Source organism: Glossina fuscipes, unplaced genomic scaffold, assembly GCF_014805625.2.
Source record: "Glossina fuscipes isolate IAEA_lab_2018 unplaced genomic scaffold, Yale_Gfus_2 61, whole genome shotgun sequence".
Classification (NCBI taxonomy): domain Eukaryota; kingdom Metazoa; phylum Arthropoda; class Insecta; order Diptera; family Glossinidae; genus Glossina; species Glossina fuscipes.
Genome location: NW_023998433.1, coordinates 5,042,145 through 5,067,915, shown reverse-complemented (window position 1 = coordinate 5,067,915; position 25,771 = coordinate 5,042,145). Strand labels below are relative to the sequence as shown.

General features: G+C 32.4%; 2 protein-coding genes and 1 long non-coding RNA gene across 11 annotated transcripts in view; 2 read left to right on the top strand and 1 right to left on the bottom strand.

The window, feature by feature from the left end:
• LOC119638013 (LIM domain-binding protein 3) overlaps nt 1–17,960 on the bottom strand; it is a 31,303-nt gene extending 13,343 nt beyond the window's left edge. For 6 of the 8 annotated variants that reach the window (XM_038034536.1, XM_038034537.1, XM_038034538.1 and 3 more), the window contains exons 1-4: nt 17,778–17,960; nt 4,507–4,655; nt 4,306–4,404; nt 4,030–4,234 (exon numbers count right to left, since the gene is read on the bottom strand). In XM_038034536.1, the coding sequence (XP_037890464.1) occupies nt 4,030–4,234; nt 4,306–4,404; nt 4,507–4,655; nt 17,778–17,960 (636 nt within the window). Of the gene's footprint in view, nt 1–4,029; nt 4,235–4,305; nt 4,405–4,506; nt 4,656–12,311; nt 12,597–17,777 lie in introns of those variants that run through there. The other 2 variants (XM_038034539.1, XM_038034540.1) reach the window with 1 other exon arrangement.
• On the top strand, nt 6,215–7,861 carry LOC119638014. The gene is made up of 2 exons (XR_005247369.1): nt 6,215–6,922; nt 7,165–7,861. It is a non-coding gene; the product is annotated as an uncharacterized LOC119638014 (long non-coding RNA).
• A 2,045-nt stretch (nt 17,961–20,005) lies between the features above and the next one.
• On the top strand, nt 20,006–21,900 carry LOC119637833 (TBC1 domain family member 13). 2 transcript variants are annotated; one of them, XM_038034187.1, is made up of 8 exons: nt 20,006–20,073; nt 20,170–20,243; nt 20,367–20,806; nt 20,915–20,917; nt 20,990–21,188; nt 21,257–21,458; nt 21,515–21,637; nt 21,702–21,900. In XM_038034187.1, exons 1-8 carry the CDS (start codon nt 20,054–20,056, stop codon nt 21,811–21,813), a joined length of 1,173 nt encoding a protein of 390 aa, XP_037890115.1. In that variant the 5' UTR covers nt 20,006–20,053; the 3' UTR covers nt 21,814–21,900. The 2 variants fall into 2 exon arrangements, with proteins under 2 accessions (XP_037890115.1, XP_037890116.1); XM_038034188.1 differs by lacking the exon at nt 20,915–20,917.
• Nucleotides 21,901–25,771: the final 3,871 nt, after the last annotated feature.

Below are 25,771 nucleotides of genomic sequence, written 5' to 3'. Positions count from 1 at the left end.
AAGAGTAACTGCCAAACAATAATAATATTAATAATAATATTTTGGTGTGTTTTGAACATATTTGTGAAAAAATAAGTTAGAATTATGTACCCTGAGACCTTCTAATAGGCCTCAACGTAGTTATACCTATCCGCTATCACAGTTCAAAAATTCAACAAAATTTAATTATATAAATTTAAATTAATCTTGATCAGTTTGAAGACCCACTCATGAAATGTAAATTTTAGAAAAAGGATAAGGAAAAGCTACTGTATTCAACACCATTTTTATTGTGCACTGCTATGGATCTAACTTCATATCGACACCCGATTATTAGATACATATAAATAGTGAAAATGTATTGAAATTTACTTTAAGCGCTTTTTCAGTGCTCTAGCCGTTATAAGAAGGCTTATCTGTAGAGCATGTTCATTTGATTTACGAACATCAATCAATATTATTGTGAAGAATTTCAACAATTTTTTGACTCCGACTCCATAAAAGTGTTCTTAAAAAAGTTAGTCTTTATATAGCAATCAATTCTAATTTTCAGTATTTGACGACGAAAATAAGCGATGAATAATAAGATCTTTGGCAAGAAAGTGAATTTCGTTAAATTTGGGTTTAGTGTACTGTTAATCGCTAAATGGTGATGGCTGCGTGTTAATAGCCTTCCAACTGGAATGTATGTGAATATGCTTTAATGCTTTTTAACAATCCTTTAAATCGATTACTCAATTATTAATGGTCGATTGAATCAGAGAGAGAAGAAAGAAAAGGCCTAAAGAATAATAAATAATTAACCTTTAATTTAAAACAAAACAAAACAAATCAAATTCAAATCTCGATCATATGTATTGTAAGAATTTATCATATAAATGTGTTCATTGGTTTATCTGCACAAATATATTATACTTGAACACAGATGTCGACCGTCCTTGAAATTTATTCACATTCATTCATCATTCACAGCAATTATGTTAAAAAAATACAAAAACAAATTAATACTGATGCAATTTTCGAAGCAATAACAAGAGAAAGTGAACTAGCAGTAGCCCCATAAGCGATTTTTTAATTTGCAAAATGTTCTTCGTCGATCGGTTACTCATCTCTTAAACATTTTCTTGTTCACATCGTTCTATCATGGCAACACTAAAGCATACCAGTGAAAGTAGTACGAACTCATTACCAATTGCACATTTACAGTAAGCATAAACTAAAATAAATGTATGTATATATATATATCTTCCACGTACGTGAAGCCTTAACGCGTACTTGAAATCATAATTTGATTGTCGTTCTAAATAGTTTCTGCACGAGAATAAAGTAAGTTAAAAATTATGGGAAAATTGTAATTGATCGAGGATTGGCTTAGAGGAATGAAGAAAAAAAGTAAAGTTAGTTAATAAGAGAAGAGACAATGAAATCAAAGGAAGGTATTCTGCTCATTGCATTATCATAGTACGTCTACCTACGCAAAAGATTACTGTAAATTTCTACCACAAACCGTTTGTAAATGTTGCTACAGTGTATTTGTAAAATCGATCAAAGCCTTAATTGATTTAATCAACATATTTGTGGATTTCGCATAACTTATATAGAAAAGGAAAGTAATGGATAAGAAATACATATGCAATTATTCTTACTTCATCTGACGCGAAAATTTCAATTTTCACTTATACTTATTCGATAAATGTATTAGTACAAAAAGAATTGCAAAAATTTCGCTACAAAATTGTGTCTACTGTTAATAATATAATTCTTATGTGATTGTTTTTGAAGAAGTTAAAGTTCACCTTAAGCCCAAATAGTGATCCTATTACGGCGAATAGTGATAGTGAGTTATTATCGCAAATAATTTGTACATTTGGAATGAACAAGTAATTGAATTGAAAACAAGTAAAAACCTTATAATATACTATGACCCATCATTAAATATTTAAATCACTTCGCTAAATACATAAGGTGGTCCGATCCGAATATGTGCATCCATAGGCCAAAACACATCGCTGTTTGTTGTTGCGTTTCATCACAATATCTCGAATACAAGAATACAAAACAGACAGGCGCACAGATAAACCTAGATCGATTTTAAAGGCAGGCGTCATTTCTATATTATATTGGTTAATACATATATGGGTACTATATTGTGAGTACGCTTGCTTGTTATAAACAGAGTTTTTCATTTTTCGGTAGAGGGTAGAAATAATCTCTCATTGTTAATAAGCGCTTAAAATTTGTAATTAAAGTGATTGTCGATTTTGTTTGATTGTTGTTTGATTTTCATTGCTGTTGATATTCCTGCACTTTTTGAAGGTGTTCACCTCTACCGTAGTCAATGATGATATTATCTCTTGGCTTTTGACGACGTTATACGAACTATTTATTTTATTTTCATGTGCGTCATTTATTTTTTTATTACGTTTTATTTTTAAAAATTTCTACACATTTGAATAGTGTGTATATGGTCACTAGCGGGAAAGGTGATAGTAACGTCTTGTCGTTTCGTTTCTAACAAAGTTTTGTCTCAGCAATTTACGTATTCATGAGTAGCTTAAAATTGTTAGTCAATTTTGTCATGTACTGTAGTTGTTCGAAATTTCAAGGCTGTGAGAATTAAGAAGAGAAATTAAACATTTTAATACGTATAGTATAAGTAGGCGTGTGCCACCATAAGAAAACTTAGCGAATGTAAAAGCAACAGCAAATATGAAAAAAGGAAACTTTTAATAAACTTTCGTAAATACAACAAACATTTATTAGGGATGTCTTTAATTGCGATATGAAAGTGCTAACCTTCAGATATAGATCACATAGTTAGCCGGTTAGTTTTCGTCATTATATTTTTTCTTGTTTTTGATTTTGTCCTTGAATTAAATGCAATCGTATATGTTTGTGTAGACGAGTACAAATATTTTGAAAATTGTTCACAAATACTTCTATCAAATTTATGATTGAAAGCGAAGGATACTAATTGAAAAATTGTGCATTTTTTGCTCGTCTCACATCATTGATTTAAAGAAATTTGCCAACTAAGTGATAATGTGCTGAATTGGAAAACCTAAAAAATATGTGAAAAGAAAAAATAAGGTTGTAAACGAATCTTTTATACCCATCACCGTTATCCTAAAAAGGATGAAAAAGACAAAAGAACTACATTTTCATACTCTATAATATGGAGTGGGCAGCCTGATTTTTTCTACTGTCAAAATAAAAGTATTTGTCATATTGGCGTGTAGACATTGTAGGCGTGTTTTATTCCTTTTGAAATACACAAGTGTTCTTAGTTTAGGTGATGCTGTGGGCGTGTCCTTCGAATCGTTTTGGTCAATTTTTAATACAAACCTGCGCGTAAGAACTTCCACTGTTCCGCCAAATTTGAAGTCGACAGATTCATCGCACAGACGGACGTGCTTAAATCGGCTTAGGATTGGATGCTGATGAAGAATTTATGTATACTTTGTGGGGTCTCTGATGCTTCTTTGTGGGCGTTGCACCTGTTTTGGCAATATCAGTTGTGGATATAAAAATCATTTTCAAATTTTTTTCTTTAATTACAAAATTGTTGAATCGAAAGACATGCCAGAAGAAGAAGCATACTTCTAGGAGGAAGGGGTTAGTAAGATAAATAGACCAGTAGAAGTAAAGTTGTAAAATTTTATCCTAACAGTAGAAATCCACTCTTAAGGTAAAAACAATCAATTCAAGAGAAGGTTTGCACACACATTTTACAAATATCGCGTAACGACTGAACCAAAGCGGAAAACTTTAAAACTCCAGTTACGACGACGAAAATATTCTTAATAGCAAACATTTATTAAATTTGATACATTCCTACTCAATGTTAAACGAAAAAAAAAAGGCAACCAAATACAAGTGAAAAATAAATTTTAATGACAGTTTTGGTCAGGCAAAGTGGCCAGGAGTTGAAACCCAATTTATTGTTAAAAAAAAAGAGCTTGTCGTTTACAAGAATTTAGTTATAAAAAATAGAGTGAGTTGAAAAATTTTGTAGCGCATGTTGTATAAGAGAAGCTTTTACACACTCACTTGATTAACAATGGTCGCTTGCTCTTCAGCAACTTCCTGCTGATGATCACGTGTTGGCATTGGGGAGAAACTGCCGCCTTCAGCCGGTGGAACATAACCGCCGGTCGGATTCAGTTTTGGAAATACTGTATGAGGCAATGTATCTACAGGTACCTGTAGAGCACGCTCATAATGACCAGGTCCATTTAAAAATGGTGATGGTGATCTAGATCATATGGAATTTTGAATAAATTCATTGGAATATCAGTACAAGCAACTGCAAAACCTATTGCCTACCTATGTGGAGCATTTTGTTCGGGACTTGTAGAAAGTAACGCTGGACTCGCAACGGAATTGTCTCCACTTAAACCCTGAGTGTAGGCAATCTTATTATCCCTAAGCAACAAAGAATTGACAATAAAGTTTTATTAATATTAACTAATTTTTAACAACCAAAATAGCGTCGTTTATATGATATATTTTTTATATATTTTTTACCTGCGTACGACAATTCGTATTTCATTGCCGGCTGTACGAAATAGCGTCTGAGCATCAGCGTGACTAAGATCGCGAGCATCATATTCACCAATTTTTGCGATGATATCACCCCGCAACACCTCACCATAGGCCGGTGTGCCCACTTGTACCTATTAAAAATAAATAAATTAATTAAAAGCCTTATAAATCAATGAAATCACATACAAATTTTCAGATTTTCAATTATTATTTTGCTTGCATCAGTATCTCGCTGATAGACATTTGTTTGCAATTTTTATTCAGGCCATGGCGTTTAATTATGCGTAATTATGCGTATTCTGTTATTTATTAATTATGAGAAATCATTAAACAATTAACAAGAAGAGCAAGAAAAAGAAGAAGAAGGAAGAAGGTCACATTCACCTTTAGGCAAACACTGAATACCCAAAATTATCTTAAGTAAGCAAATGAAAATAACAACATATTTTTTATTCATTGCAGATCCATTAGTAAGCCAATCCAACCTGTTTTTCAAAGGGAAATATTTGTCTCACGTTTGCAACGCCAAGAAGGGCCCCGCCTACCCAATATAACAGTATATCAACATTCAATTTTTTTTTGAATATCTTTATAACGCACAGAAATAAATTTCAAAAATCCTATAAAGTATATAAATTCTTGGCGAGTTTCAAATTTGGAATGCATCTAAGCCGATTCTTCTCTCCGTCTGTCCAACTGTGTATTATCTGGGATGAACATTTTCCCGTTAGCGAAAATGAAATGAGCCAAACCTTTCAAAGGATACGCTTATGCTCGTACGCCTATGCGGCAAAAACTATTATTTAGAACTTATTACTGATTAATATGCCGCTAATATTGATTCCTTTTGTTGTAGACAGGTGCATGCGAAATGTAAGTAGTTCTAATGTTAAAAACGTAATGGTCGATTAACTATTAAGCTGCCCATGCGACTTTATTACACCTGAAAATATTCACATCCTCTATTGGATGCGATTTGAAAGTTTGCTGATAATGTGAGAAGCTCTGCATCTAACCGTGTGATTGAAGCAACAAAATACTGTTCGCAACTCCACACAAGTTTCGAATGGACTCGAAACATAATTGACAATTAAAAATCTCGAAAAATCTTCGTTCCGACGGCTACAAAACCTTTTAAATAACAGGAACCCTTAGTTGCCCTTATCTTTTTAGAAACGACTCGAGCAACTTTTATGGCCAAAGATAGCAGGGTAAGAAACCTTACGGAAGTATGACGAAGAAAATGATTAAATGCATTTAATTGGAATGGCATGTTTGTAATAAATACTTTGGATTTGCAATTAATAATTTTTTGAAGACGACTCTTTTCTACTTTACAAAGAGGTGAAGTCTCGCTCTAGTGTTTACAATAATCATTACGGGCAAAAATGAATTTTCCCACTTAAAACCTAAAAGCATACGAAATCTTGACATATATAATATGTTTACGATAACCGCGAGAAAAGGCGTGTTATTCATGTAAAATGTTGAGCGTAAGCACAGAATATACGGCCTCCCTAGTTAAATGAATGATATTTTTGTAATTAAAAATATTTTCAAAATCCATTGCACTGTTTCAGATGTGATGTAATAGTGTTTATTATAACGAAAATGATTTGTGCTGAATGAAAATAATCACAACAAGTAAGAAAGTTATATCCGGCCTGGGCCGAGTTTCGTATACTCACCACTATGTTATTCGCATTCTACTCTGCAAGTTCTTTCAGTTGATACCTGGTATTATTAAGAAACACTTAATCGCGGTGTATACCTTATTCATTTTAATATGAACCCATTTCTAGGCAGATAATATATTTTCATTTAAGGAATGTACAAAAGTAGTTTTCAACATTCGGTCTTGTTTGCGCTATGATAAATAAGCATAAAACCTCAAAAATGTGCAAAAAAACAAAGTCTAATGACTTGTAATTTTGTGTCGGCACGAGTTACGTTTTCCATTTTTGGACATAAGGAGTAGGATGCTTTGTAAAGTAAATGTAGAAAATTTCGTTCCTCTAACTTCTATAATTGCCCAGCAAAGAGCAAAAATTAAAAAATTGTTTTTAAAAAAAGCGAACTTGCGTTCGGTTTATGGTCCACTGCGCATTTTTGCTGCGACCGATTTGGCCAGTTTTCAATACCAACCTACGTGCAGAAAATTCCAATGTTTTTGCCAAATTTAAATTCGATATCTTCATTTTTCCGACCAGGAGAGTATTAACAACACACACCACGCAGACAGATAGTCTTAAAGGCGGACGGACATGGCGAAATCAATTCAGAATTTCATGCTGATCAAGAATATACATATACTCTACATGGTCTCTCAAGCTTCCTTTTTGGGTGGTACTTATATTTTGGAAAAAAATAAAATGAGCATACCCCAATTTTACAGTCGGTAGGTATAAAAAACACTAAATCGATTAAAACATGTGTCACTTTTATAAATTAATGAAAACTTTCCTTTTTGTTATTAGCGATAAGAAAATCAATTAGATTATATTCGATATCTTGTAATATTTTCCATTTTCGAAATTTTTAATTTAAGAAAAATTTCTAATTAAAATTTCTTAACGTAAAAGTGTTACAAAAGTAAAGTAAAAAATTGCTACAAACAATATCTTCTTTCGTTGTAAATAGGCGATATCAGGCTGCTGCATTTGAGGCAAAAGTCTGCAATGAAAACAAAAGGAGGAACAGATTCGCTATAGAGTGACGCTTGGCAATATACTAATCCTTTCGTTCGACTAGTTATTTCTCGACCATTCATGCCGGAAGCCTAACGCAACTCCTCTTAGGTTAGATGTAGACATCAAGCTTTGCTCTCCTATGTGTGTTATCGTGAAAGAAAATTACTCTACAGTTTTATTAAAAGAACGGATTTTGACTAATTGTCAATTTGAGTAATCCGTATCATTGATGCATTTATACGGCTAAAAATAATAAAAAAAATGTAAATAGTAAGTATGTCTAAGAATACGTCTTTTTTACATGCTATTTCTCTTAGGTAAAAGTGTTCCCCGATCGGCTCGGTATCAGGAGTGAGGTTACAAAAAAGTCAACATTGAGACTGCTAGACTTGGCCTTCCGTTTGTCGTCCACAGAAATATTTGTTACAAGTTTGTATTATATAGAGCACGTAATCTTAAATAATATGAAATTCCCAATCGATTTCATATAATCTGGTACATACGCCGCTCTGCATGTTATCCGCTAATAGTCCTCAAAGATTTAGAACGAGAACTAATATTTAGATTATATAGCTTCAAAATAAATATGAAATCATCTGCGACCTATCTAAAACCATGTCTACCACATAAATAAACTCTAATTAATTGATAGAAGTTTCATAGAAAACAACTTAAGGAAGACTATGGGAAACTTCATTAGAAAAGTGAATATCGTTCGCCTGATCGGAAAACAAACTTGTTAAAAAAAGAACTGTAACTTTCTGATTCTAGACCTTGGTACATATATTTCCCAAAAGATTTAAGATCAGGCGAATATCCAACTTTTATAAATTATTTCAATTGGAATTAAAAGTTTGTGAAAATATCACGCCTATTTTTGAATTGATTTTCCAATGAATTGATTTTTATGGTGTCCACCCAACTGCTCAGAATGTCAGCTAAGCTTTAAATGTGAGAGTTATGCATTTTGCTTAAAGCCTTGGAATCACTAAAGGTAGATGCATTGAGTCTAGATAGTTCCATTTATGGCTAACAATAGTGTGAGAGGTAAACAAATAGGCCGTCGTACGTGACGACATTTCATTAAATGTTTTCAAAATTTCATAACCTTTGCTTCCAATCGAAATGATTACAACATAAATTTTTTTTCTTTATACTTCGCTTAAAATTCATCATTATTTTGAAATATGACTTATTTTGGGGATGATACAAAACGTTGCCTTACAGTCAGAGCATGCCTCTGAATCTTCTATGATTTCCTATTTCATTATTTCCTTTTTATCAAAGTTCAAAAGATCGCGCTTATCAAATAAATATATAATAATATAACATAGCTAGAAATAAACATTTGTTAGGAAATATTTTGATGTTTACATGCACAAACGGAATAGTTTCTTAAACACATTTGTTTACATTTTTTCCTACATTTAAATCATATGCATGTAAGAAGTAAGTTTGAATGTGTAAGAAGTCTTTTTTTCTAGCTTTCAATGCAATTTATCATTTTTGAACGAACGACGTAATTTACAATAGAATTTTTTTGGTTTTATTTTTATACCCACCATCAAAGAGTGGAAATAATGCATTTCTACTTTGGTTCACATCGCCCAGTAGTACTCATTATATATATATATATATATATATATTTATTTATTTATTTTATATTATGTTATATATATTTTCAATTTGCGTAAGATTCTAAACCGATTTAGTAATGTTTTACTTTCCAACCATTGAGATATATTTGAATTGCTCATGTTTGAAAATAAGCCAAATTCCATTTCTAGCCACGACTACAGTAGACAGAGTAAAAAACTTTTTTTTAATATTCATAGCAGCTATTAATTTAAATCTAGGTGTAAATAGTATCGAAACTAAATTTTGAAAAAAACAAAAGGCGTTACCTTTCTACAAACACGTCCACAATCGACGAAAAGCCATAACTTGTAGCATATAAGGAATATTGATCTAAAATTTGATCCAAATATTCCCTATATCACAAGCACCGTGCCAAGAATGCCAATTCTCTCTTATCTGAAAAACTTTCTTAAGTATTTTTTATTTTCATTTTCATTTTTTTTTTTTCTCTTTTCAGATGCTGTGCCAAAGCGATTGATGGAAAGTATAACGGGATGTGGGAGATAATTGTTTATATATTTTATTATACATTTCACTTATGCACTTTTTAGTGCAATAGATGTTTTCTTCATATCTTTTTTTTCGTTTTTTTTTTTTTACAATTTGTTTTGATAATGAAACTTGGCTAACGACTAGTGTGAACAAGTTAAAAAAACTTTTAAATATTGCAATACCAAATATATATAGATATATAAAACGTGAACACAACCATCTACACTAAAACAATAACAATAACAGAGCAACAAATTGATTATAAAAGTCCTTGCAGTAAAAAAAAATAGAAAAAATAATAACAATAATAATAATAATGATAATAAAACCCTTTGCAGTAAAAAAATTAGAAAAATAACAGCCAAAAGAAAAATTCGAGCGCTTACATTTGGCTTAAGCCACTTCTAGCTTGCACCCCGGGATACCACCACGTACCATCAGATATCGTCTCTTATTTGTAATAATTAGAAATATGCTTGAGACACTACGATTAGCGTGTAGCAATTCAAATCAATGAAGTCCTATATGTCCCTTCAGCTAATTGGTTGTCGCTTGGTTTTGGCAATCTCAAGATTTCGTAGCAAAATATTGAAATGAAAAGCTAAAGTTTAGCGTACGTATGCTCAGTTGGGCGCCACAAACTGAGATTGAATCGCCGTGCACTAAAAAGCCTATGAGTCTATGAATAGTAAAAGGTTGCCGCTTACAAAATTTACCCGATTCTGATCTAGAATTTGATATATCTATTTGTTAAAAATTTAACGCAAAAATGCTCTCGATTGGATAACCGATATACACAAGCGGCGACATACTTGGCAGCTTTTATATACTGACCTAAGATATCGAGTATCAAAGAACTGCCTTAAGGCGGACATAATCTTCTTATTTAAAAAAAAAAAAAAAACATTTGATCTCCCAGGCATAAGCATTCTCTTACGTAACAAATATAACTAGTAATAATCACAAGCTAGCTGCCTTATTTAAGTTATTATTTTAACGTAGTGGAGAGATCATTTCTTATAAATAAAATGATAAAGATGGATCGGACAACAATCAAAAAAGAATATTTTGAAAGTGTAATTGTAATTTAAACTATTAAACGGACGTCTATATATGCGCCTATCAAGCATCTATTTTTATTCAATACTAACTAAACTTCATGTATACTATGTTATTCGCCTTGCGGGCTACACACAAGAAGGTTTCATTTGACATAATACATGAACTTAGAATATATTACTGGTTAAATGATAAGTAAAATCAGGGAAAATATAATACATTCGATTTCGGTCATGTAAAGATACTTTCAATCGATCTATGTCCTATGAGGTGATCACGTTATATATGGCTTGTCATCATCTCACAAATATATGGTGTAAACTAAAAACACACATATTCACATAAGCTGTTTTGTTTGTTTGTCTGGGACTTATTGGCAATAGTGGACTCAGTTTAAATGATATTTTCCATCATGAAAGAGGGAATATATTACAGAAACTTAAGGCTTAAAAACCATTCTTAGGCGATACACAGGAGAAATTATAGATTTTTTTTCTAGCTTTGGGTGAATCCATGCACCGATCAAAAGCTTTAAATCATTAACACTTGAACTACCAACGTTTTGCATACAACTATTTATACTAAAAGGGATGATTTTCATCCCCTATTTTTCCTTGATCGGATAAATGAGAATTAAATTGGAAATCAATTGGAACATCAGGATCATTTCCGGACTGAGTATGAATGTGATCCTGACAAACATTTGGATCCTATCTTCTTTTCCACGGCTGTGAAAAGTCGACAAAATTGAGAATCAAAATGATCCGTTTTAACAGAAATAGGTATTTGTCATAGGTATGTCGAAAACTAGAGCACGTAGGAAAAAAGTGATTACAGGTATTTAAAAGCCTTTTTATACCAAAAAAAAACCAACAAATTTTAAACAATACGTGCTTAATAACTGTTTTTTTGAAGATCGAAAATTAATTGATATAAAATGTCATGTGATCTGTGAAACCTATTTTTATATTATGCAGTCCTCTAAATATTTTTGTATATGCGATACTCGCTAAAGCACAAACAATCGCATGTTTTCGTGCTATGACAATTCCTCCTTCCTTCCCAGTTGATCAATTAAATTCAGTTTGTTGTAGTACGTATTAGAAATCTTTAATTTATATTATAAGAAGTCTGTTGTCTTTGTATGAGGACTAAGTTTCGTATGTACAACGCTATCCAGGGAGGTAGACGCACATAAAAATGTCACCTATATTTCTATAGGAATCTACATAAAGTAGTACGTCGAAATTGTTGAAAAATCAATTGATAATTTCACTGACATTCAGACAGTTAGACGAAGACAACGAGAATGAATGGTTAAATGCGTTCATATCAAAACTATTTAAAGATATTTGTGCTTCTTAGAATTTCCAAGAATTTCTTAAACTTATTCCTGTCCAACAGGAAAGAACAATGTGCCTCAATTTGGGTTATTTCAAACAAATATGGAATGGATGTTTCTACGCAAATCGTAGCATGCTATGTAAACATAACGCATCCCATGGCACAACTTTACTATAAGTCATAAACGACTATCCGATTAAACGGAAGCTGTTAGTAAATTATAATGTAAACAAATGAATTTCTATCATCTAACTCCCAAGTACGTAAACGTTGTTAATAGCAGAGTGACATAGCAGAGTGGATTGAAAAAAATATGAAAAACCACGGAGTACGTGAAATAAAATAAAAGTTTTTAAATGATCTAAAATAAAACGAGTGGAAACTATATAATATTTTTTGAAATGAAATACTAATCACTAACTGAATATCATGTTGTGTAATAAACACTTTACTATTATTATTATTGTACAAATTTTTAGGAAAGACATATAGGCATCCTTAAATGCATGTACAATGTCATTAACAACATCATCATATTCACGAAAGACAAAAAAAGAAATTTACCCGGGTGATAATCAGTGGCGTATCCAAATCATTGCCACCGACCAGACGTATGCCCCAGGGGGTACATTGACCGTCACGGTTTAAAATAACGACGAATTCATGCAATTTTGGACTCATGATTACTTCCGTTAATTGCTAAGAGCACTATCTCTCGCTTCACACACACACACACACGTACAATTAATAATAACCAAACACACACATCCAATAACAGGAGAAATCGTTTCGTTTCGCTACAGTTTTGCTTTATATTTTCTTTTTAAACACAGCGACAATAGTTGAAAATTTAACCTTAATGAGCCGTAAAAGTGGTTTGTATTTTTTTACTATTCTAAAATGCGAATTTTTATTCGCGTGGTTTCTCTAGGAACGAAAAACGAAAAGTGTTAAACGTTTTGATCGTATTGAAAGCTGCTTAAGCACTAATTTGAAAAGCACTAAACCGACAAAACAATAAAAAATCTGCAATCATCTCATCATTTTTCGGTTTTCGATGCTTGCTAAAGATGTATTCATTTATTTCTTCCTTCCTTACACCACATTGTGCATATAAGCATACTTATATGAATGTCTATATACGTATCGGTATATATAGCTGCATACACGCATACACACTCTCATTCTACCCCTGTCTACTCTTACTTGCAAATTTTTTAATTTCAAAATCCGTTTTTATACCTATCACCGAAGGATGGAGAGTATATTCATGTTGTCAAAACGTTTGCAGAAGGAAGCATCAGAGATCCCACAAACTATATATATTCTTGATCAGCATCAAGTTCTAGTTAGATTTAAGCATGTTCGTCGATGTATGTCTGTTGTAAACATTCTCCTGGTCGCAAAAATGATGCGGTCACCTTCAAATTATGCGGAACATTGGAAGTTCCTTACACCCAAATATTAGAAAGGAGCCTAGTCGGTTCACGAACACACCCGCACAGCACCACGTAAACTGAGAACGCTTCTGTTTTTCAAAAGAAATAAAAAATTGTTTTTTTTGCTCACTACTCATAAACTATAGCAGATATTTGAATACATATTCCATGGGCGATGCGTAGCCCTTCACAAAAATGGAAAAAATATACCACGCATAATCAATATTATAGTGCATCAAAATTAAATTTTTTTTCAATACCTTTATAAGGCATGGAAACAATCAATTCAACAACTTCATAAAGTATATAAATTCTTGACCAGTTTCAAATTTGGAATGTAACTAAGCATGTTAATTGTCCATCTGTCTCTTTGGGCAGGTATCTAATATATATGGTAAACATTATTAGCGAAAATGAATATGTCGCCTACAAATTTGCAAGGACGTGAACTGAACATTGCAAAGGACACGTCTACAACGTCCATACGTCAATATGGCACAAACTTTCATTTTAAAAATAGAAAAAATCAGCCGCACAAATTCCAAATTATAGCGCATGAAACGTTAGCTCTTCTACTTGGTTCGTCTTTTTTAGGACAACGGCGATGAGTATAAAAGGTTCGGTCACGACCGAACATAATTTTCTTACTTATTCTTTTTTATTTTTTTGGCCAAGAGCGCTAAGAATAAAAGAAGTGTTTGTTGCAATTTCTTTGAAAAAAAAAACAAAACAAAAGGAAAAATCTATTTTCTTTCTATTCACTACACTTGTTTCAACAAAGAGGTCTATTACAAAATGGTTAGTTAAAAGCATTTCGAAACATCGCAATGTTAAACAGCACTTAATCAACGCCTGATTTCAAAAACATGTCTCTGTCCATTGGAAAGCTGTGTCCACTTAGTAGTAGTCGAATCTAGGTGGAGAGAGAATTTTCTTTAAAAATTTATCAGAAAATATTAAAGAAAATTTTCTAAAATAGTAATTTCTATAAAATGCTGACATGCATGTAATATTGATTGTATTATGTCTATCACGACATATATAAACTAATTAAAACAGGCATCAACAAGTTTGACCTCTCTTTTGTTGATGCATCTGACCGAACGTGGATACTTATTGGCTCTGTTGTTGGAATTCACCACATTAAAGAAATCGGCGTAAGGAGCTAAGACTTTAGTTGAAAAGCGTTTCAGGCTCATAGTTTCCCATATTTAATCGGACTGAAGTAAATCTCAAAGAGAAAACCAAAATGATGTAATATCTTTTAAAGATCAGTCAACAAAACTTTCTTTCTTTGATAAATCTTAAAAAATCGGTATAGTCATTGCGCTTCAGTATGCATATGACGTCGTAACTATGGCAACAATCCCTATTCTAAGTAGTTAATATATATCCTTTTTTTTTGTGACAGCAAGTACAGTTTTTTTTTACCGGCATAACCGATGCAACTGAGCGAAACATTAAATGGAAAACCCCAACATGCGATAATGAAAATCAAGCAACTAATTATTGATGCTGTTTCCGATGCAATCCGAGGATGCAACCAACCCATTCGTGAAGCGTGGCTTGTACACCCTTCCAATTTGATGGATTCAAATCTCAGGGCGGTAGTGTTTACCTTAGTCGTAGCTTTAGTGAGTATTCAGTAGATAAAGGCATAACGCTTACCAATTTGGTATAGAGTCACGAGTCTGTGGCCATCTCCCCTACCCTTTCTTTACTTCTTCTTCTTTCTAGCCGTCACCGTGCTATACAAATAGGGGACATCCCCTGAATGACTGATCATTAAAAACAAAAAAAAAGGTGAATAATTATTTTAGCAACTCTTCCCTATGTGCACCTAAAATTTGGTTTAAAAATTTAACAGACCAATTTAATCATAGTCATCCAAACAGCAAGCAAAAGGAAAAAAGTAGAAAGCAAAATCTTGACAGCTTTCGCCATCTCTGGAGCAAATTCGACGAGTGATGCCTAAAATTAACATGTGTAACTGCCAATAACATTTTATTAAAAGGTGTCGGAGCTTTGTTTTTAAATCCGCAAGCTATAAGACGTATATTTTCTCTTTCTTTCAATGTTATTATAATTAAAAGGTTAAGGAAAACATTATAAATTTATTTTTATACAAGAATCTGCAACAATGCCCTCATTTTTATGAATTTTGAAGTTTATCAGTTAAATGTATTCAGTGAAGTATTCCAAATCAGACAATTAAAATAAAGCCTATAAACATGCCTCTATCAAAATCCAGTAATTAAAACATGGTGCACATTATTCACTTTTTTAATATTGATTAGTTTATTTCCATCTGAATAACCTGGTACGATACGGATCTCGACAAACAACTCAATGGTCATGGGTGCTAATCTCAAGTGCGGTAAACTTTTTAATAAAGCCGATGCTAGTGCTTTAGTCTTTGCATTCATTTCTCTAGCTGAACTAACTGTAATAGTAACAATAAGTAAGTTTATAATATTAATGGCCATAATTCTGGACGACATAACAGAGACGTCACAAGTCGCAAAATATAACACTATTTTGTTTTTACGTGACATAGCAATCTTGATTTATAACGAAATTGATATAGAACTATCTCATTGTGACTATTCCTTCGATATATCAAAATTAATACAAAGCCATTAAAACCAGAAGAAGAAAAAGCATCACTTCTTTCTTGTGACTATTGGTCAGTCAGAACATCGCAACGATAGCCCTAAGTATATATCAATTTTATTTGTATAGCATTTGATGGACATTCCTTCCTGCACAGTTAATCCATTTCATTCCTCAAGGTCAATATCTCCTTTTGGGTGTTTTAAAATTGGTATCGAAAAGAATTTCAATATTTTTGAGTTTTAGTCAGTTTTTAACTAGTTTTGTTATCTGAGTAGTTTATGGTTCTGAATATATTTAGTTGGTCGTTATCTCACAAAAGGACGGCTATTTTACCACCACTTGTTTATTGGGTAAGGAGCTCTTTAAACGAATAGCGACGTGTGTTGTAAATCAACTATATACCGTCTCTAGCTTGTGGGATATAGAATAAAAAAAGGCAAGGGAACAGATTCTTGGAAACAAACTTTTACTTTTGTTCTCCTTTTTCTAAAAAAAAAATACAACGACACTACCTGCTGCCAGACAAGCATGCAAACAATTAAACAAACAAATACGAAATTTTTTATATTTGTTTTGAATTTATTATGCGCCGAAGTTTAGATACTCCTCACTTGGATTTAATATCCGTTCTACATTTTTATTGCAATAGAAACAAAATGACGAATGCATTACAAAAATACCGTTATAAGGATCACAAACCTAAGCTGCAAAAACGGATCTAGGTCAATTAAATGTGTGATATCGACTTGCAGTAAAAACAAACAAATCATTCGCATGGCAACCAAATCCATTAATACTATGTAAAAGAGTATTCGCAACAGATATTCTAATTTCTATACATCTGTATGAGCTTGGTTATGTCATTTCGGAGATCCACCCACAGTTTTACTAAACCGTGTCAATAGCCAAAATCTAAGTCTATCAGATGCGGTGTCCATATAGTCAGTCAAGTAGTATACTAGCGAGATCCTAATAACAGGGTGACTTTTCAATTTCATTTCAATTGGGAAATGAAGCTTACCAATAAACAACAAAGAGTAGGTATTCACATAGCTCTCATTTATTAGTCGGAATGAGCTATGATTCGCCCAATTTTCTATGACTATTGACGGTATCTTGAAAGTGAACCTCCCGTAAGAACAGACCTTTCAAAGAAATGCTGATTTCCATAGGCAAACTTATGAATAACTCAAACCTGAAGTAACATGTAACGGAAAGCGTAAATGTAGTGGAAAGATAATTTAGTAAATACAACACAAAGTAAGCGAAAGTATCCAAATTTGATATGTTTGCTAGTTGTGACTGCGAACTTCTCAACCGATTATAATGGTTGTCGAATTTTATCGGACAATGAGAATCCGACCAAGTTTTTTAGTTCCTTCATAAAAAGCTTTGAGTATTGAAATCAACGGCTAAGTCGCTTAAGAATATGTATACAATTTATAAAATTTCCCGTTGAGCGATTACCTACTTAAATATACTCGTTACAATGAATGCAGTAAATCAGTGATTATTGAAGTTATTCGAATCGATCGTATTAATTGAACGGGAACGTTGTTAGGCGTTTGCGTTTATTCCAATTGCGTTAACTGGCAAAGCATTTGCTCGGCCAAGTAACGTACGAATTTTGTAGTTAATAAATGAAAAGCAGCTACAGCACATTACCGTTATTATAGAAAACAAGCACGAACAGATTTAATTGGGCCAAAATGATGTAGTATAGAAAATGCGTTCATGTATTTTGCGTGTGTTTTTTATATACACACATATATCGTTTGCCAAATTAAATCTACTGCCACACTTACAAACAAACTGAAAGCAAAATTGAATCAGCTCGTATTATTTAAAACTGTGTAATAAATGTTTATAGAGACTATGCGTGATACGTGCAATCTGATCGAGCAACAAACAGTGAATTAACTGGCGTTTTTAATTTGCTTTTAAAAGAAATAATAATTATTTTTCTTATTTTTACTTTCATTTCCTTATCATAGCCATCTTTAAAGCGGACATGTTTTTGTATACGATTGTGTTGTTTTAAATGCGTTTTAATTAAGGCTGATTTAATTGTACCAGTTACTGCCTGCTGCTGCTTATCCAATCCAAATTCAGGCACTTTCCAAAATGATGGTCGTTTTTCCATATAGAATTTTCTCATATATTAACGTGCAATAAAATGTAATAGTCCTACGCGTAACCGATTCTTCTAATCATATTTATATTCGTAGAACTTGGCGCACGAATCAATACACCGTACACGGACGCTTTCTTTTCGCAGACGTTTCTCAATTGAGAAACATTTCAAAAATGTTTATGAAAAATTTTAGTTTCCATCATATTTCTTTAGTAATAAATTTGTTTGTTTCTTTGTTTGCTTTTAATTATAGACATACAAATTTTATATATATATATAAATGTATATTGTGCTTTTTTGAGTAAATAGATAGAAACTGAAATAAATACGAAATTTCAGTACTTAAATGAAATGCGCTCATCATCTGTATACAGCAGAGCCGGTTTGTCTTAGTTAACCAATGATCAACAAATACTTCACTCATATGGATTAAAAAACAAAATGTAATCTTTTTTATCCCATAGTAATATTACATCCAAAACTCCACATGAAAGCTTCCGATATTTTTTGATACGTTGTCCACATTGCCATCTAGCTATTTACTTACATACGAAAATCCAGATGCTTTCAAAATTTGTCTTATGACGTCTATTGATTCATTGGCATCGCATCGATTTTCATTAATTTAATGCTTGAGAAAATCATCTTATCTCTTAATGGCAGATGAGCAAGTATCGTGATCGGTAATGTATATAAGTAATGAAACATAAAAGAGAATGGTTTTATTTGCTTTACGATACCCCCGCACCGACATCAGCGGTGCCTTCACCTTCTAACCACACAATCGGCTATACTAATGTTTCTGATAAATAAATATTAATACATGCTTAGCCTTGAATCATCTGTATCTTTACAAGCAAGTAATAGAAAAAAAAAACAATTAAAACTTTTTACATATTGCAGTGCTTCGATCAAGACAGTTCTGGAAAATTTATGTTTATATAGAAAAATTTTAAATTGAACTTAAATCTCTAAAATAACATTCGATCTTTAATTCAAAAGCCTCCTTTGCTTCATCATCATGCCATTGTCTTAAACATATTCGCGAAACGATTTATCTAATCTTTGGACTTAATAAAGAAAGGTTTTATGTGAAGCGAAACATATTCTTTTGCACAAAAGCTTTCAGGTGGTAAACATGATTTTAATAAATTGACGTACATACATACAATCTCGGCTGCTTATCTAGAATAAGAGGCTTATATATATTGAGTTGGCATCTAGCCTTCCAAATGAACTACAGGCATTTACCTGTCTTCTCCAAACCTAGCGTCAACGATAAATTATGCTGATCGATAAATTATGCTGATTAATGTTTCTTCTCTTTTCCCAACAATTTAAAATCACAGCTCAAAAATTTAGCTAAGAAACGAAGGGGCACGGAAAAACTTTTAATACTCTTTATACGAACATACAAGTGAATACAAGAATGTATTTGCTTCATTTTGCCTGTCTGCTTATCTCTCCAAATAAGAACTCATTATGTTAATTTCAAAAGCTAATAAGATGTGTCTATTGATTCATCTAAGAAATTAAAAAACAAAATCTTCTTTTCCCTTTTTCTCAGAATAAAAAAGAAATCGGTTAAAATTTTCTAAGCAAACTTAAATATTTCGCCCCTTAACATCCGCTTATTAGGATCACAAGTACTTGAAATTTTATATATTGATACCATATTTTTCTATACGATCTAAACGTTACGATCGAAGAAATTGCTATCCCGAAATTAAAAAAAAAGGGGAAAAAATTTTATTTGCTTACGAAGTTTATACTCTAAGGGATTGCAAACATATATGTATATTTGCTTAGACGTTCAATTCAATTTAATTGATTAACATTAGTTCACTCCTTATCCGTAAAAATGTACTTTTTAATCTCTTTCAATATTTACTTCAATTCAGAACTCATAAAGAACTGGTTAAAGTAAATGCCTTTTTCGTTATCTTGTTAACGTTGGTAAAGCATAATGCCTATCTAAAAAATTTTGTTATAAGTCCGAAGAGGTGTGATTAAATCTATTAAATACCCATAAATTATCCGCTAAAAGAAGTTGGTAACCCTCGCTACATTATTCATTGAAATGCAGCAACAAAAGATTTCATTAGAACGATATTAGTATGTCGGTCTTTAAAGCACGGTGGGTAATAAAAGAAAATTTCTGCACTTTCTTTAATTAAACTAAAAAAAAAAAAAATAATATTAATATATTTAATTTTGAACGATGAATTTGAAGCGTTAAAGAATTCGAAGATGCTCTGGCCGAAGATGAGATCGATCTAAGTTACTTACGGCAATTGTGCTTCAATGGTGTGTACATATATCTGCATGCAAACCGGTCAAAGGGATAACACTAAATAAAATTATTCTTTTTTTTTTTAATTGTCAAACCATGTTTAAATGGATGTCTTCCTGCTATTACTACATAAACAGGCATACCAGATGTGAAAAGCTTAAGACCGCATTGCTGGAAATTATTGTTGGGTTATTTGGGGACGAATAGAGAAAGTTGGAAAGAAACTTTGACTAAAAAGAGAGCTCTGTACAGACAATTTATTGAAGAGCTCGTACTGCCGCCGGGATTAAAAGAAGATCACAAGTTGGACGCAAAAAGTGACTGCTTGAATGATCATCCGTTGAGTGAGGGCGCTGAGAGTGCATGGAATATCTTCTTCAATGACAATGAATTCCTCCTACAAATTGATAAAGATGTACGGCGTTTGTGCCCGGACATTTCATTTTTCCAACAGCCCACAGAGTACCCGTGTGACATTGTAGTCAACAGTAACGGTGAACGCCGACTGCACCAAAGGGTAGTACCTTCGGTGCTGAAGGCAGCAAATGTTGAACGTAAGGGACTGGGAATAACGAAGGTAGGGGATTTTCCTCGTAAATTGTTAAAGTTAATCGCCGTGAATATATAAAAAATATATTAATTAAAAATTTTGCATCAAATGCATGCATTCATAAACCCAAAGTAGCAGGTATTTCTTACGCATCTATACAAAACCTAATTATGATAGCCCTGCTAATGTTAATTGTGCGTTTCTAAATAGATAAATCTTATTACAAAACGTTCCGAGGAAACTTATGAGGCCATGGAGGAAGGCCAAGAAGCTCATTGGGAGGTGGTTCAACGGATTTTATTTTTATACGCAAAATTAAATCCTGGGCAAAGCTACGTTCAAGGCATGAATGAAATTATTGGTCCTATTTACTATGTAATGGCATCCGATCCAGACCCCGATTATAGAGGTGGGTTTTGTTCGTAATTAAATTTTTTTTGTGTTTACTATCATGCATTTCTTACTAACCGATTAAAGAACATGCTGAAGCCGATTGTTTCTTTTGCTTTACGGCTCTTATGGCTGAAATGCGTGATTTTTTTATAAAAACCCTCGATGACTCAGAGGGCGGCATCAAAAACATGATGAAACGTTTATCGCAAATGCTTCAAGAACGGGATTTGCAAATCTATGAACGCCTTAAAAGCCAAGAATTACATCCGCAATACTATAGCTTCAGGTGTGTTTGGAATTTTTTCATTTTTATGAAATAACGTCTAGGTTAAATCCTTATAGATGGATTTCGTTAATACTTTCACAAGAGTTTCCGCTACCCGATGTTGTGCGGATTTGGGACTCGGTATTCTCAGACGAACAGCGCTTTCAATTTCTCTTAAAGATTTGCTGTGCTATGATTTTGTTGGTTTACTAACATAATTAAAAAAATTGCTCAACTGAACAACTAAATTATTTGTCATTTCAGAATACAACGTGATCAAATATTGCAAAACGATTTTGCTTCCAATGTCAAATTACTACAAAACTACCCATTCATGGATGTTAATGTTTTACTCTCTAAAGCCGTATCCCTATGAAAATTACTTTCGTACTCATTAAAAGCAATTCATACAATCCTTACGTCAGCAACTTGCTAAATACAAACACATTTATTATATCCACTGCACATGGTCCATTAATTTTGTTAATGTTTTTAATAAATGGAAAAAGGTATTTGATACATAGTCTTGTACGATCCGCATATTCGAGTTGAGCGCGAATAGTGCGATCGCTTGGGCCATATCCGGTTGTCTACCTCTTTATCTACTAAAGTCGTGATTTACGAACTCAATCATTTCTCCAGTGATATACTCTTATAGGCGGCAGTCCATTTTATCGCAAATTTCTCCGGTATTCATATTTATAATTTGTTAAAGATTTGTTCCTTTAATTCCAAACTGGCGATGGATATAAGCAAGTTTGGTTTACATCAAGTATAAATTCTTTCGCTTTTATTTAAGTTTTCACAGCTCAGTTTTGTCTATAGTATTTTTTATAATTATGTATTTACTATATATACTCAAATTCTTAAATTCTTTACAATTTACTAACCGACTACGCAATTTCAGTAATTAAATTTATTGTGAAAAAATAAAAGAAAAAACTAATTTTTATAGCGAAAAGTTTTTATTATGAGGGGGAGTAGTACACGCTAAAAATTTACAAAATATTTTACGAAAAGTCTCAAGTCGAAATTATAATATAGTCCATGAGTGCGAGTGGATACCATTTAATTTTGTTTGGTTACAATTTATGCAAGCGTGGTGCTAATATCGATAATATTAGGATCAGAATTTTTAAACGTATAAAAAAATATCTACTAATACTAAACAATTCTCGCGAACAGCACCTTGAATGCTTGTGTGTTTATGGTTTCAACGTTACACTAAAGGCCTCCTAACGAAACGAATTGAAAACCAGTTACTTTAAGTCGTAATTAAGACGTTACTTTTCATCTGGCTTAGCTGCGCAGTTAGAGAATTAGAGAGAGCGTAATTTATGTGCATTAATTACACAAACTTACTGATCAGCGAAACACTGGCATGGAACCGCAGGCGTAATGCTCCCACGGATTTTCAAAAATTCTTAAAACAATATGATCTGCCTTCGTTTACGTACCGTGTCAACTATGCTTAATGTTTATATTATATGCCCGCTTGTCCCTTCAAAGTTGCACGACGTTTACGATTTGAAATAGGATTCAAAAGGAATGCTACAATTTTTTTTGCGGTAAATTTCAAGGCGGAAAAAATGGATTCATTATCAGTTTGATATTAAACTGGACTGGAATGCGCCAGAATGACCTGTTTTGCTGGCATTACCGAGCGATATCTTATTTTCTATGTAATCTTCACATAAAAATATAAATGGTTTTCAGGGTCTTTTTTAAAGAACCTGACGCCGTAATGCGATGTAGAATAGAGCTAGCTCGCTATTTTCTTATCAGCAATATTCATTCCTTCAATTTTCACGCACTCCTCATCGGAAAGCTCACCCCGTGTGGCATTTTCGATTAGAAACAAATCCACGCATACAATTTTTCTTTAAAATAGAAAATATATTTTTTATAAAACAGGAAGTGAAAATTGAAGTGTTCGCTATTCAGGAGCGTAGACTGGAATGGTGATAATTGCACATAGAGTTAATTAATTATTTATTTTGTATTTGCTTGCTGCGATAACCTCAGATAATTGGAACACATGTAATGACGAACGAAGAAGGAAGCGCTTGATAAAAGGAGAGACATAAAAATATATTGCAAAACCAAAAATAATTTACCATTAATATTTGGATGGGATAAACAAACCCATATTTGTGCATATAATTATTTGTGAGAAATATATTAAGATTTGCGCATGCAACACAGAAGCACTTGGGATGAAACCAAGTCTTATTGTACCGATCGATTCAGAATTACGTTTTGAATCGCATTGTGAATCGATTTAAGCTTGTCTCTTCGTCCATCGAGCTTTGCTTTTTTTGTTCAGACCATAGACCGTTATATTTGAAATATTTTGATGAAATTTGATACACTGACTTGCTTAGTCCAAGCACAAACTCTATTGAAAATGGTTCGGATGGGACCACCTTCGATTATTCCCTTTACCTTTTTTAGCAAGTTTTTATATGAATGGGACTATAGAACGTTGTAGGGTATTTAATGGTAGGCCGCGATTCACTATAGTGTTTTGTACTTGTCAAATGTCATATTTAAATTTGCTTAGAACTTCAGTGCGAAGGAAATCCCGATCGACTTACCCACTCTCCGCATCTAATAAAAAAACATGTGAAATCAATTTGAAAACGTCAAAAAAGATTAATCCCTAAGCGAATATAACATAAGTAATTAATTTTGTTATTTTATTTTTCAAAATTTCTCAACTATATGTTTATAACTATTTCTAAAATCTGTTTAATAAATAATTTTTCATAGACACAGGCAGAATATATGTTGTATTAAAAATATAGACTTTTTACGATGATGCAACAAAGTATGCACTTATTTTGTGTTTGTTGGTTTTGTATTTATCGAACATTATTAAAAATCTGTTATTAACAAAGAATTCTTTATCTTAAAACTATTGATACTGATTCGGTTGATTGGTTGTTTACGATTATGAAATTTGGGTGGGTTAGTGCATATCATGTAAACACACACATAGGTGAACGTTGAAAGACTTCCTTATTTTTCATTAAATATACACTAAATACTATAATTGATTATTTTATACACATGCAGCCATAGACGACGTAGGTCTCAAGCCGATCATGCATCGTTGAAATATCTTAACAAAAAGATTTCAATTTAAAATTCTTTGATATTCTGAAATTTATATTCTTTGAGCACACAAATAATTACAATAATATATATTATATTACACACAATAATATATATACAAATAATGTATATATATATATATATATATATATATATATATGTAAAATGTAATTCCTTTATAAATCGTCAGTCCATCCGTCTGACAGTTCAGAATTTTCGAAAAGCCGTAAAAAATTTTATATGAACGAGAACTAGAGATATATATGTAGAAAACCATATGAGGAACACTTTACATGAATATCTGCTTACGAAACAGCTTACACCAGAATAAAGATCGCGTTTGCTAACAATTACTAAAAAAAAAGACGTAAAAAATACCCCTAACTTTTTCGGCACTAATTTGTAACGATAGTGTAATAAGCACTAAAAAGTCTTTTTAAAACATTGCGAAGCCTTATTCAACCTTTTCAACACTGGCAATGAAGGTGCCAAGATAAGGTAGGAAGTGATTTTCACTAAAAAAATTGCATATATAAGTTAATAACAAAATTGAGTAAATTCGCTATTTTTTCTTGTACTCTTCAAACGGTCAAAACAGTAAAATATGTACATATTTCCTAAATTATAAACCAAAGTATTCATTTCTGGAGAAATTGATCTCTTTAATTAATGAAAAGTGAATTATATTAACGGCAATATTAAGAAAATTAAAGTTTACTACAAATTTCCGATTGTGTCGAACGTGTTTCATTTTTTCCAGATTTGTATAGCGGCTGTAGTAGTACCATGCTTAAATATCCGATGCGATTTTTATCGATACATTTGTTGTAATATATTAGTAATGAACACAAAATCTAATTTTTTCATACCCATCACAGAAGGATTCGTTTTGTCAAAACGTTTGGAAAGCCCAAAAGGAGGCATTAGAGATCCCCCAAAGTATATATATTCTTGATCAGCATCAACTTCTACATCGATTTAAGCATGTTCGTCTGTCCGTCTGCTGTAAACATTCTCCGGTCCACAAAAATGCAGGCACCGACATCAAATTTGCCTTCGTTTACGTATCGGGTCGGCTATGCTTAAAATTTATATTATATGACCGTTTGTCCCTTCAAAGTTGCAACGCGCCAGGCATAATTCATCAATGTCCTACAATTATGTTGTTTTTTTGCCTATTCATCTTTTTTGGCCTGCTTCACATAAAATTGTAACTT

Coding starts and splice junctions, on each gene's coding strand:
- LOC119637833 (XM_038034187.1), top strand. CDS start 20,054: ATGTCGGTCTTTAAAGCACG. Junction 20,074..20,169: donor ATGTCGGTCTTTAAAGCACG/GTGGGTAATAAA, acceptor ATGAATTTGAAG/CGTTAAAGAATTCGAAGATG. Junction 21,459..21,514: donor CCGCAATACTATAGCTTCAG/GTGTGTTTGGAA, acceptor AAATCCTTATAG/ATGGATTTCGTTAATACTTT.